The sequence below is a fragment of the Mustela lutreola genome, chromosome 8 (assembly GCF_030435805.1).
Source record: "Mustela lutreola isolate mMusLut2 chromosome 8, mMusLut2.pri, whole genome shotgun sequence".
NCBI classification, from domain to species: domain Eukaryota; kingdom Metazoa; phylum Chordata; class Mammalia; order Carnivora; family Mustelidae; genus Mustela; species Mustela lutreola.
In genome coordinates, this window is record NC_081297.1 from 98391625 (window position 1) to 98406065 (window position 14441).

The window sequence follows — 14441 nt, forward strand, 5'->3', positions numbered from 1 at the left end:
ACAAGTGGGCAGAGAAGCAGGCAGAGAGAGGAGAGGGAAGCAGCCTCCCTGCAGAGCAGAGAGCTGAGCAGGACCCTGGGATCATGACTTGAGCCCCAGGCAGAGGCTTTAACCCACTGAGCCACCCAGGCGCTCCCAGGAACACTATTCTGCTGAAGAAACTGCAGGCAATGACATGTCACTGGTAATAAGGTCTGAATCTTCCCAGCGTCCACAAACTGGGAGAGCTGAAAATCTCTTATCAGGACTTCATAAGCTAGTCGTTCTCGACAGAGGAGACCGGAGACGTCTTTGGTTGTCACACTGGGCAAATGCTACTGACATCTAATGGGTAAAGGCGGGGAGGCGGCAAAACACACTACAATCACAGCTCAGCACCCCAGAATAAACCCTCATCTGACCCTAAATGTCCACAGTGCTGAGGCTGCGAGGCTGTTCTAAGATGAGGAACATCTAAGATGTGGGTTCTGGCTATAGGATTTCCATTCCCTGGACTCTTTACTACCAGCATCTGCTTTGACCCACTTCTGGACACCGCTGAGAGCCATGACCCCTATCAGGGAGTTCTTGCCAAATGCCACACACCCTGCTTGGAAGCCTTGGAGTGGGACATTCTGTTTGCACAGAGCGCTCTCAGAAATAAATTCCTGTGAAGTGGGGGGGTTTCTGAGACCAGACAGAGTGCAAGGAGGGAGACACCATGTTTCTGATCTCTTGCACCATGGGGACAAGAAGATACGCTCTGGCACGTCTAGTTCTAATTCTTCTTGCCCTCAGTGCATGGAAGACCATGAGTACCACCCATAGCCCTATTTTATATTGTCCCCTTTCCTTCCAGGCTCTCTTCTGCTACCTCTTTCTATTGCTGTTTTCCACACCAAATCTCCAACTGTATGCTTGAATGCCACCTCCTACTCTAATACTACATAATTCTTTATCCTCTTTTTTGCTAAAGTAACTAACGTGACTAAACTTATATGCGATTTTATTGAGGAGAATTCCCTTCCTATGAGTCTGTCGCTGTTGGTTCATACCCTCCTCAGGAACTTCCCAGGTGAAATTTGAAACCAGCCCCTGGACATTGAGGGCAGAGAGAGACCAAATAAGCAAAGAGAACTTACACAGGGGCTGTGTTCAACAGCTGCAAAATGAGTAGCTCTCCACAGCCACGCGCCAAAACTTAACCTGGGTTCAGTATACCATGCAGGTGTTCCCAGGGCAGCTTCTGGGAGTAGGAAAGACAAGCTGAATATGTTCCAAGGCAAGAATGGGTAAGGAGCCTCCCAGTGCCAAGGTCAAGCCCATGGGTCAACCCACAGTCATGTCCTCTTAACAATGGCCTCCAACATTCCACTGGCTCTTATAATTTCTTCCCCAGTGTGGTCGGAGAAGTCAGCAAGGGGGTTCATGAGGATGGAGGTGGCTCATTTTCTGGTTCTCTGGCTGAGCTGGCCAAAAATGCCACTGGAAGAATGCAGATACAAGGAAGTGGAAAACACAGACTGAGACAAATATTCCCAAAATCCGTGACAATGTTTTCCAGCCAACGCCCTATGATCCAAAGCACTGATTTCTTCAAACCTGTAGCCTGGGGATCAGATGTTTCCGGCTGTTTACTTGTATCCTTACGTGACTTAATAAGGATGATATATTAGCAGACTGACTCACTGAGTGTGAACACACAACATTCTGTTTGGAAAATGGTACAAGTACTTCCTTGTGAGACATAATGACGTCTAAGGCCAGCCTGTTTGGAGGACAATCTTTCTCTTTAGAGCCACTGTGGTACTCAGTAAGGGCAGGCTTTGTTGCTATCATTTGAGGCTTGCTGCATGAGTTTAGGAAAGGTTTCTCTCTGTGCCATAATGCTCTCCAGGTCAATGGAGGGGACACAGGATCGTACCAGTGGAAAACAGAATGTGTCCACCTACGCTTGAGGAGAAGGAGATTGGCAGTTCAAGAGCTAGACCTGGTTGTACGTACCACAAATGCCGGTCAGGGAGACAGCACTGCCAGGCAGGAGGAGACAGGCCAAGGGAGAGAGATGCCAGACCAGGACTCCCATCTTTTCTTCAACACCAGGGTACAGATGGCCCGTTTCCAACTCCCTAAGGATTTGTTGTGACTCCCCTCCAGATGTCCAGGGTCTCACGTGCCCAGCGAGATCCCTGCAGGCTGGAGTAATCCAATCTATACAGGAGAGTCTGGATCCCACAGGGGACCATGAAGGACCGGGTGTGTGTGATGTGGCTCATTTTCTCTGCCTCCTTCTGGGTCAGAGCAACGCTGTGGCTCCTGTATTCTACAGCTGCGCAAACCACACCTGGAAACTTCCTGGGTCTTTTGTGGGAAGCTGGCAGCTCCTCAGTAAGCTCAGCGAGCCTGTATTCTCTGTCATAAGCATTTCCTGACTTGGGGGCTCCCCGCTAGCTGGGGGTGTTGTTGCTGTGTTTTTCTTTTTCAGTTTTCTTTTTCAGTTTTCCTTTGCATTACGAGCTGGAAGCCATGGAACTTGTTATCTGTTTCCCCGTCAAACCACACGACACCTCCCATCCCTTCTCCTCACTTTCCCAGGGATCCTCTTGGCTGCAGTGCACTGTGCACAGTTCTCAAACCAGCACATCAAAGCAGCAAGCGTATCCATGCCAAGGTCCACAAGCATCTGACATCTGGGCCACCCCTCCCCACACAGACGGCGGTGGTCAACGTGGGATCCCCCCCAACAGTCACTGAGACATAAAGTTCCAATAATGTTAAAGAGCCATTCCTTTGTGTTTTGAAGCCATTTAAACGCGACGGTCTAAAACACAAATACTTAAATTGTGGACACTCATGATTAGATGAAACGTTAAGACTGGAGCCGTACACTTGGGCCCCATGTGAGATGTGAACTAATCTCCTCTTTTTTGTTGTTATTATTTAAACTATTGTTTTTAATATTTTATTTATTTATTTATTTGACAGACAGAGATCACAAGTAGGCAGAGAGGTGGGCAGAGAGAGAGGGGGAAGCAGGCTCCCCGCTGAGCAGAGAGCCTGATATGGGGCTCAATCCCAGGACCCTGAGATCATGACCTGAGCCAAAGGCATAGGCTTAACCCACTGAGCCACCCAGGTGCCCCACTAATCACCTCTTGAGTCTAGATCAGTGTCTATAAAATGACCCTCACTGCTATACAGGGCTCTTGTGAGGATCAAAATGCCTTGGAAATCATCAGGTGTGCTATCAACAGAAAGTATTAAACACGCTATCAGGAGTCGTGTTGTCACATTGCTTTTCAAGCTCCGAGTCAGTCTCCCAGCTCAGCCTTCTTCTCCCTCTCCCACTCCCCTTGGTTGTGATCCCTCTCTTGCTGTCTCTCTCTTTCTGTGTGTGTCAAAAAATAAATAAATAATCTAAAAAAAAAAAAAAAAAGAAGAAGGAATAAGTATGGTGGTGGCAAAGTTCCGAGGAGATAAGAAAGTACAGAAGCAAATGAAATAGATACAGGGTTAACTTAATTTTTTAAAAAAGCCAATACTGTCTACTACCTGCTAGGCACTGTTCTCAGCATCGTGTTTGATATGTAATTCCAACTTCAGAATCACTCTCTGATTACCCAGTACGGTTAATACCATTTTTTTTACAATGAGGAGACAGAGGTGTGGAGAAGTTCAGAAACTTCCCAAGGTCAGCTGATGAGGAGGCAAAATTTGAAGCCCAGCATTCTAGCCTCAATCTCTACCTAACTTCCCTCTGTTACTTAGCTATGGGAAAGAAAGCGTCTCCTTTGGAGACTTTAGATAGTGGTAAGAGGCTGGATGCAGAAAGAGAGAGGTGTTTAAAAGAAGAACAATGTATGTGAGAGCAGAGAACGGGTAAGAAAAATGGGGCAGAGAAAGCAGGAAAGGCCGAAGTTAGGGGTTTGGCGGAGACCCTCAGGCAAATTCACCTCTAAGACCTGTGGGCATCACCAGGTAGTAATTGTCCCTTTCTTGCGGGAAGCAGAGGGGATTGACAGACTCTGGCCAGTGCTGCTAACACGGCAATAGGCCTTTCCCAAAATTCAAACCACACTGGAGAAGGAGGAAAGGTAACATCTACAAAATTTCGTGCTTAAAGCTTCTTTGAAGATGATGTTGCCTTATTTCCTTCCTAGAGTATACAGAAAGAAAAGAGCCCTTCAGTATTCCAAAAGAGCTAACAGACTTATGATTGGATAGTATCATAAGAGCCAAGAATCTTCTCTACGTGATCACAATGAAAGGGTCGGAGAACCTCTACCCTCAGCCTCAATCTGGCCATGCCCACAGGCTCTCTCTCATAAAAGGCAAATACTCTCTCTCTGTTAGATGCCCCAATCACAAGAGAGGCTACAAGGAGCTTAGAGCCCAGATTTGTGGAGCTCCTCCCAGAAATGGGCACAGTGAAGAATCCCAACTTCATGCAGTGAATTAGGAGTATTGTAAACCAGTAACCAAATACTGTTCGCATGGTACTTAGTGACAAAGAAACAGGGAAATCCTGCTGACAAGCCTCAGACTCTTGGAGCCCTGATATTTTTGTCTAATTGCAATAAAAGAAATATAAGACCGAGGATAGAAAGTGGAAGCAGCTTTCAGTTTTAGTCTGTGTTAGGAGAATCAGACCAGGTTGAATGTTAAAAAGGCATAACAGTGTTTATGGGAATGATAAAAGCTAAAGCCACAGGGTAGCCCAGGTGCCTCAGTCTGTTAAGCGTCTGCTTTTGGCTCAGGTCATAATCCCAGGGTCCTGAGTTTGAGCCGAGCCCCACGTTGGGCTCCCTGTTCAGTGGAAAGCTTGCTTCTCCCCCCCCCTCTGTCTTTCCCTCTTCTTGTTCTCTCTCTCTTGTATAAAAAGAATCTTAAAAAAAAAAAAAAAAAAAAAAAAACCTGAAGCTACAGAAGCTACAGAGATCAGGTGAGACTGATTCCTCAAGCATCTTCAAAGAAGTCTATATTTTATCCTACAATAGGGAGTGAATGGAATCTTTTAAAAACAGGTCAGTGCACAATGGATTTTGGTTTAGGACGGTAACAAGTGACAGGAAGGGGCTAGGTGGCAAGGAGATTATTACAAGAGTACTTATTTCTCATGAAAAATGTGCCTGGAAAATATGCTGTGAGTATACTCTACTTCTTAAAACTGTATTCCTTAATTTTCTACAATTTAGGGAAAGCCAGATGCTGTGTATCAATATGATCAGTTCTAGACCAAAATAAACGTCTACAAAAAAAAAAAAAAAATTAAGAATTGGGCCTATGGTGGATAGGTTCAGCTTCCTATGCTGTTTTTTTTTTTTTTTAAATTCCTGTACTCATAAAAAGGCACAATTGGTACTACATGGCAAATCAAGGTCAACAACTAATGTGTTTCCGTAGTAATTATACTTCTGGGTTAGAGGATGAGGAATGGGAAACTAAGAAAATAAGGTAATATTCAAGCTAACAAGATTTTAAAGGACAAATACTATAAGAAGATACAGATAGCATCTACGAGATTCATGGCTAAGATCCTGAGCATTCTGGCGAAAGATCATCTTGGATGTTCTGCTTTTTTTTTTTTTTTTTTTTTTTTTTCTCTTTAACGTGTCTCCTGCACACTTGCCTCTCCTCTAACAGCTTAGCATCAGTGGTGCCATGCCCCCTTTTCACGTACAGTAACGACAATCAGCCACAGGGTGGCAGCAAAGTTTAAAGAGTGAGTACCGCTTCTGCATTATTTAAAAAAAATTTTTTTTTTTTTTAAGTTAGGCATAAGGAAAAGAGAAAAAGAGGAATAAATAATTTTGGAAACTTAAAACAAGAAGATACCAAACTGAGGTATCTAGAACACACGATCCTTATCTGTGGGCAGAATTACATTCACAGTGCAGGACAGCGTGGGCTGGTGGGCAGGGAGCAGTTCTTGGAATCCGTGCATTCTACAAGAAAGATTACAATTTTTGTTTTCTGTCAGTGAAATGTGACTTTAAGCCTTAGCGCCATTGGACTACAGGAAATTCATCCCAGATATCCTGGGAAACGAATGCAGGATGGAGGTGTTGGGTCTTCAGGGGCTGCCGTCACCTATTGATTCACTACTCTGTGGCCTCCTTGTCCTTCGTAGGGATCCGACTCTTTGACGAAGATCTGTAATGTCTTTCTCTGGTTTTGGTGTTAGGGGAATGCTGGCCTCATAGAATGGGTCAGGAAGTGTTCCTCCTGTTTCTACCTCCGGAAAGAGAGTAGAGAATTGTATAAATGTTGGGTAGGATTCACCAACAAAACCATTTGGTTCTCGTGCTTTCTGTTTCGGAAGGTTAAAAATTGCTGCTTCAAATTCTTTAATAGATATAGACCTATTCAGATGATCAAGTTCTTCATATTAGAGTTTTGGTAGATTGTATCTTTCAAAGAACTAGTCCATTTTAGGTAAGTTATTAAATTTATGGGCATGAAGTTGTTCATAGTATTCCTTTAATTACCATTCTAGTTCCCAGCTTTGCGCAGTGGCAGTATCGTAGCCAATGAGGTTTATGCGAGGCGCTATTATTGCTAACTGAAAACCCTTCTAGTTCCCATAAAATCGGCTGTAATGTTGCTCTTTCATTTCTGATATTAGTAACTTGGTTCTACTTTTTTTCCCCCGTGATTAACCTGGTTCAAAATTTTATCAATTTTATTGATCTTTTGATTTTTTTCTATTGATTTCTTGCTTTTAATTACATTTATTTCTGCTCTAATTTTTATCGTTTCCTTCCTTCTACTTACTTTGGATTTAATTTGCTTTTCTTCTTTTTTCTTTTTTTTTTTTTTTTTGAGTTTCATTGGATTTTTTTTTTAATTTTTTATTTTTTATAAACATATATTTTTATCCCCAGGGGTACAGGTCTGTGAATCACCAGGTTTACACACTTCACAGCACTCACCAAAGCACATACCCTCCCTAATGTCCATAATACCACCCCCTTCTCCCAAACCCCCTCCCCCCAGCAACACTCAGTTTGTTTTGTGAGATTAAGAGTCACTTATGGTTTTTCTCCCTCCCAATCCCATCTTGTTTCATTTATTCTTCTCCTACCCACTTAAGCCCCCATGTTGCATCACCACTTCCTCATATCAGGGAGATCATATGATAGTTGTCTTTCTCTGCTTGACTTATTTCACTAAGCATGATACGCTCTAGTTCCATCAGTGTTGTCGCACATGGCAAGATTTCATTTCTTTTGATGGCTGCATAGTATTCCATTGTGTATATATACCACATCTACTTGATCCATTCTTCTGTTGATGGACATCTAGGTTCTTTCCACAGTTTAGCTATTGTGGACATTGCTGCTATAAACATTCGGGTGCATGTGCCCCTTTGGATCACTACGTTTGTATCTTTAGGGTAAATACCCAATAGTGCAATTGCTGGGTCATAGGGCAGTTCTATTTTCAACATTTTGAGGAACCTCCATGCTGTTTTCCAGAGTGGCTGCACCAGCTTGCATTCCCACCAACAGGTAAGAGGGTTCCCCTTTCTCCGCATCCTCGCCAGCATCTGTCATTTCCTGACTTGTTTATTTTAGCCATTCTGACTGGTGTGAGGTGATATCTCACTGTGGTTTTGATTTGTATTTCCTGATGCCGAGTGATATGGAGCACTTTTTCATGTGTCTGTTGGCCATCTGGATGTCTTCTTTGCAGAAATGTCTGTTCATGTCCTCTGCCCATTTCTTGATTGGATTATTTGTTCTTTGGGTGTTGAGTTTGCTAAGTTCTTTATAGATTCTGGACACTAGTCCTTTATCTGATATGTCGTTTGCAAATATCTTCTCCCATTCTGTCAGTTGTCTTTTGATTTTGTTAACTGTTTCCTTTGCTGTGCAAAAGCTTTTGATCTTGATGAAATCCCAATAGTTCATTTTTGCCCTTGCTTCCCTTGCCTTTGGCATTGTTCCTAGGAAGATGTTGCTGCGGCTGAGGTCGAAGAGGTTGCTGCCTGTGTTCTCCTCAAGGATTTGCATGGATTCCTTTCGCACATTGAGGTCCTTCATCCATTTTGAGTCTATTTTTGTGTGTGGTGTAAGGAAATGGTCCAATTTCATTGTTCTGCATGTGGCTGTCCAATTTTCCCAGCACCATTTATTGAAGAGGCTGTCTTTTTTCCATTGGACATTCTTTCCTGCTTTGTCAAAGATTAGTTGACTGTAGAGTTGAGAGTCTATTTCTGGGCTCTCTATTCTGTTCCATTGATCTATGTGTCTGTTTTTGTGCCAGTACCATGCTGTCTTGATGATGACAGCTTTGTAATAGAGCCTGAAGTCCGGAATTGTGATGCCACCAACGTTGGCTTTCTTTTTCAATATTCCTTTGGCTATTCGAGGTCTTTTCTGGTTCCATATAAATTTTAGAATTATTTGTTCCATTTCTTTGAAAAAGATGGATGGTACTTTGATAGGAATTGCATTAAATGTGTAGATTGCATTAGGTAGCATAGACATTTTCACAATATTTATTCTTCCAAAACAGGAGCATGGAACATTTTTCCATTTCTTTGTATCTTCCTCAATTTCTTTCATGAGTACTTTATAGTTTTCTGAGTATAGATTCTGTGCCTCTTTGGTTAGGTTTATTCCTAGGTATCTTATGGTTTGGGGTGCAATTGTAAATGGGATTGACTCCTTAATTTCTCTTTCTTCTGTCTTGCTGTTGGTGTAGAGAAATGCAACTGATTTCTGTGCATTGATTTTATATCCTGACACTTTACTGAATTCCTGTACCAGTTCTAGCAGTTTTGGAATGGAGTCTTTTGGGTTTTCCACATATAGTATCATATCATCTGCGAAGAGTGATAATTTGACTTCTTCTTTGCCGATTTGGATGCCTTTAATTTCATTTTGTTGTCTGATTGCTGAGGCTAGGACCTCTAGTACGATGTTGAATAGCAGTGGTGATAATGGACATCCCTGCCGTGTTCCTGACCTTAGCGGAAAAGCTTTCAGTTTTTCTACATTGAGAATTATATTTGCGGTGGGTTTTTCATAGATGGCTTTGATGATATTGAGGTATGTGCCCTCTATCCCTACACTTTGAAGAGTTTTGATCAGGAAGGGATGCTGTACTTTGTCAAATGCTTTTTTAGCATCTATTGAGAGTATCATATGGTTCTTGTTCTTTCTTTTATTGATGTGTTGTATCACATTGACTGATTTGCGGATGTTGAACCAAACTTGCAGCCCTGGAATAAGTCCCACTTGGTCGTGGTGAATAATCCTTTTAATGTACTGTTGAAGCCTATTGGCTAGTATTTTGGTGAGAATTTTCGCATCTGTGTTCATCAAGGATATTGGTCTATAGCTCTCATTTTGATGGGATCCTTGTCTGGTTTGGGGATCAAGGTGATGCTGGCCTCATAAAATGAGTTTGGAAGTTATCCGTCCATTTCTATTTTTTGGAACAGTTTCAGGAGAATAGGAATTAGTTCTTCTTTAAATGTTTGGTAGAATTCCCCCGGGAAGCCGTCTGGCCCTGGGCTTTTGTTTGTTTGGAGATTTTTAATGACTGTTTCAATCTCCTTACTGGTTATGGGTCTGTTCAAGCTTTCTACTTCTTCCTGGTTCAGTTGTGGTAGTTCATATGTTTCTAGGAATGCATCCATTTCTTCCAGATTGTCAAATTTGTTGGCGTAGAGTTGCTCATAGTATGTTCTTATAATAGTTTGTATTTCTTTGGTGTTAGTTGTAATCTCTCCTCTTTCATTCGTGATTTTATTTATTTGGGTCCTTTTTCTTTTCTTTTTGATAAGTCTGGCCAGGGGTTTATCAATTTTATTAATTCTTTCAAAGAACCAGCTCCTACTTTCGTTGATTTGCTCTATTTTCTTTTTGGTTTCTATTTCATTGATTTCTGCTCTGATCTTTATGATTTCTCTTCTCCTGCTTGGCTTAGGGTTTCTTTCTTGTTCTTTCTCCAGCTCCTTTAGATGTAGGGTTAGGTTATGTACCTTAGACCTTTCTTGTTTCTTGAGAAAGGCTTGTACCGCTATATATTTTTCTCTCAGGACTGCCTTTGTTGTGTCCCACAGATTTTGAACCATTGTATTTTCATTATCATTTGTTTCCATGATTTTTTTCAATTATTCTTTAATTTCCCGGTTGACCCATTCATTCTTTAGCAGGATGCTGTTTAGTCTCCATGTATTTGGGTTCTTTTCAAACTTCCTTTTGTGGTTGAGTTCTAGCTTTAGGGCATTGTGGTCTGAAAATATGCAGGGAATGATCCCAGTCTTTTGATACCGGTTGCGTCCTGATTTAGGACCGAGGATGTGATCTATTCTGGAGAATGTTCCATGTGCACTAGAAAAGAATGTGTGTTCTGTTGCTTGGGATGAAATGTTCTGAATATATCTGTGATGTCCATCTGGTCCAGTGTGTCGTTTAAGGCCTTTATTTGCTTGCTGATCTTTTGCTTGGATGATCTGTCCATTTCAGTGAGGGGAGTGTTAAAGTCCCCTACTATAATTGTATTATTGTTGATGTGTTTCTTTGCTTTTGTTATTAATTGGTTTATATAGTTGTCTGCTCCCACGTTGGGGGCATAGATATTTAAAATTGTTAAATCTTCTTGTTGGACAGACCCTTTGAGTATGATATAGTGTCCTTCCTCATCTCTTATTATAGTCTTTGGCTTAAAATCTAATTGATCTGATATAAGGATTGCCACTCCTGCTTTCTTCTGATGTCCATTAGCATAGTAAATTCTTTTCCACCCCCTCACTTTAAATCTGGAGGTGTCTTCGGGCTTAAAATGAGTTTCTTGGAGGCAACATATAGATGGGTATTGTTTTTTTATCCATTCTGATACCCTGTGTCTTTTGACAGGGGCATTTAGCCCATTAATATTCAGGGTAACTATTGAGAGATATGAATTTAGTGCCATTGTATTGCCTGTAAGGTGACTGTTACTGTATATGGTCTCTTTCCTTTCTGATCTACCACTTGTAGGCTCTCTCTTTGCTTAGAGGACCCCTTTCAATATTTCCTGTAGAGCTGGTTTGGTGTTTGCAAATTCTTTCAGTTTTTGTTTGTCCTGGAAGCTTTTAATCTCTCCTTCTATTTTCAATGATAGCCTAGCTGGATATAGTATTCTTGGCTGCATGTTTTTCTCGTTTAGTGCTCTCAAAATATCAGGCCAGCTCTTTCTGGCCGGCCAGGTCTCTGTGGATAAGTCAGCTGCCAATCTAATATTTTTACCATTGTATGTTACAGACTTCTTTTCCCGGGCTGCTTTCAGAATTTTCTCTTTGTCACTGAGACTTGTAAATTTTACTATTAGGTGATGGGGTGTGGGCCTATTCTTATTGATTTTGAGGGGCATTCTCTGAACCTCCTGAATTTTGATGCTCGTTCCCTTTGCCATATTGGGGAAATTTTCCCCAATAATTCTCTCCAGTATACCTTCTGCTCCCCTCTCTCTTTCTTCTTCTGGAATACCAATTATTCTAATGTTTCGTCTTATGGTGTCACTTATCTCTCAAATTCTCCCCTTGTGGTCCAGTAGCTGTTTGTCCCTCTTTTGTTCAGCTTCTTTATTCTCTGTCATTTGGTCTTCTATATCACTAATTCTTTCTCCTGCCTCATTTATCCTAGCAGTGAGAGCCTCCATTTTTGATTGCACCTCATTAATAGCTTTTTTGATTTCAACTTGGTTAGATTTTAGTTCTTTTATTTCTCCAGAAAGGGCTTTTATATCTCTCAAGAGGGTTTCTCTAATATCTTCCATGCCTTTTTCGAGCCCGGCTAGAACCTTGATAATTGACATTCTGAACTCTAGATCTGGCATATTACCAATGTCTGTATTGATTAGGTCCCTAGCCTTCGGTACTGCCTCTTGTTCTTTTTTTTGTGTTGAATTTTTCCATCTTGTCATTTTGTCCAGATAAGAGTATATGAAGGAGCAAGTAAAATACTAAAAGGGTGGCAACAACCCCAGGAAAATATGCTTTAACCAAATTAGAAGAGATCCCAAATCGTGAGGGGGAAGAAAGGGGATAAAAAGAGGTTCAAAAAGGAAGAAAGAAAAAAAAAGAAAAGAAAATAATTTAAAAAAAGAAAACAAATAAGAAAAATATAAAAAAAAATATATTTATATTGGATAAACTAGTTAAAAAACGTTAAAAAAGAAAAAGGTAAAAATTAAAAAAAATATTTACCAGAAGGCGAGAAAAAAAACAAAAAATGAAAAAGAAAAAAAATAAATAAACTGCAAGACTAAAAAAAAATCACAGGGTAAAAGCCATGAGTTCCGTGCTTTGCTTTCTCCTCCTCTGGAATTCTGCTGCTCTCCTTGGTATTGAAACCGCACTCCTTGGTAGGTGAACTTGGTTTCGGCTGGATTTCTTGTTGATCTTCTGGGGGAGGGGCCTGTTGTAGTGATTCTCATGTGTCTTTGCCCCAGGCGGAATTGCACCGCCCTTACCAGGGGCCGGGGTGAGTAATCCGCTCGGGTTTGCTTTCAGGAGCTTTTGTTCCCTGAGTGCTTTCCATAGAGTTCCGGAGGACGGGAATTCAAATGTTGGCCTCCTGGTCTCTGGCCCGGAGGAGCCGAGAGCCCAGTGCCGCACTCCTCAGTGCGCCCTCAGAGAACAGCGCCCAGTTACTCCCATCTGCCTGACCTCTGGCCGCGCTCCGAGCTCACCGAGCCTGCGACCGGTTCAAGGTTACACTAAGCTGTGAGCTTACTGTCGGCTCTGTCTCTGTAGCCGACTTTCCCGTTCCAATACCTGCAAGCTCTGCGACACTCAGACACCCCCGATCCTTCTGTGACCCTGCGGGACCTGAGGCCACGCTGACCCCGTGTGGGCTTCGCCCCAGTTTAGCCTCTGGAGCGATGTCCCTCCATGGAACAGACTTTTAAAAGTCCTGATTTTGTGTGCCGTTGCTCCGCCGCTTGCGGGGAGCCGGCCCCTCCCCCTGGGTCTATCTTCCCGTCGCTTTGGATTCACTTCTCCGCCGGTCCTACCTTTCAGAAAGTGGTTGTTTTTCTGTTTCCAGAATTGCTGTTGTTCTTCTCTTCGATCTGCCTATGGATTTTCAGGTGTTTGCAATCTTTAGATAAGCTATCTAGCTGATCTCCTGCTAGCTGAAGTAGTCTCAGCCTGCTACTTCTCCGCCATCTTGACTCCTCCTCCTAATTTGCTTTTCTTTTTCAAGTTTCCTAAGGTGGAAGCATACATTATCAATATTAGATGTTTCTTTTTTTTCTAACACACACGTTCAGTGCTATAAAATTCTGTCAAAGCACTGCAAGGACAGAAAAGGTCTGGGGAGTTAGCACTGTGTCTGTGACAGTGAGGGTTTTGTGCTAGATATTGAAATTACATAATTTCAATATAGGATTATAAGCCATTCTAAAAGATAACAAGAGGGGCGCCTGGTTGGCTAAGTGGTTTGGGCCTCTGCCTTTGGCTCGGGTCATGATCCCGGGGTCCTGGGATCAAACCCCGCATCAGGCTCTCTGCTCACCGGGCAGCCTGCTTCCTCCCCTCTCTCTGCCTGCCTCTCTGCCTACTTGTGATCTCTCTGTCAAATAAATAAATAAAATCTTTAAAAAAAAAAAAGATAACAAGATTTAGCTCTTTATTCTACCACACTGCTTTTTCTCCTACCTTACTGAAAGTTTAATTTCGTATAATTCAGTGTCACCTTTTATTAAGCATATGACGTGTCTCTGTTTTAGTCTCCTATGTTCTTTTTTCATTATAGAAACTTCTACTCCTGAAATTTCCAAGTTTCCTTGCTACTGAATGCTAGCATTTTTTTCTTTCTTACTAACTTGCTATCACTTTTGGACTAGTGTTCAAAACTAGCAACAACCTGAATACAATGTACATGCAGTCTTGCTAATCAAATGATCCTAGATCTTGATCTTGAAAATGTACAGGAACAATGGGAATGCCTGGCCACAAATAAACTATTCGTATCTGAGATCTGTCTAGAATCAAGGTAATAAGAAAATATTTTTTCCACAAGTGATTGAAAATATTCTACCCTTGACTGGCCACCAAAAACAGACAAACAAGATACGTGAAGGGGTATCTTTAATTATGTATCTTCTTTTTTGTTTGTTTGTTTTTTAATTTTTTTATTTTTTTAATAAACATATAATGTATTTTTATCCCCAGGGGTACAGTAATTAAGTATCTTCTCAGATGACCTTGGGCTAAGTGCTTTAGCAACTATCATTATCACTGCCATCCTTGGCTTTGACAGCAAGAGGGTTTAATTGCCCATTGTGTAATGAGATGATTACATATCAGTTTTTTAAAGTAAAGAAACAGAGGAAAAAGGTAGTAGAATAGGAAAAAGTGTTCTAATGTTTAAAAGCATGGGGTGCCTGGGTGGCTCAGTGGGTTAAACCTCTGCATTTGGCTCAGGGTCCTGGGATCAAACCCCACATCAGACTCTCTTCTC

General features: G+C 41.8%; 1 protein-coding gene and 1 non-coding gene across 11 annotated transcripts in view; one reads left to right on the forward strand and one right to left on the reverse strand.

Moving 5' to 3' along the window:
- Window positions 1-1122: 1122 nt before the first annotated feature.
- KLRG1 (killer cell lectin like receptor G1) overlaps window positions 1123-14441 on the reverse strand; it is a 341170-nt gene continuing 327851 nt past the window's right edge. For 5 of the 10 annotated variants that reach the window (XM_059186202.1, XM_059186205.1, XM_059186203.1 and 2 more), the window contains one exon: window positions 1238-1464. In XM_059186202.1, the coding sequence (XP_059042185.1) occupies window positions 1393-1464 (72 nt within the window). In that variant the 3' untranslated portion in view covers window positions 1238-1392. The other 5 variants (XM_059186197.1, XM_059186196.1, XM_059186200.1 and 2 more) reach the window with 5 other exon arrangements.
- On the forward strand, window positions 6481-6617 carry LOC131839948 (U4 spliceosomal RNA). Its single transcript, XR_009357084.1, has one exon. It is a non-coding gene; the product is annotated as a U4 spliceosomal RNA (small nuclear RNA).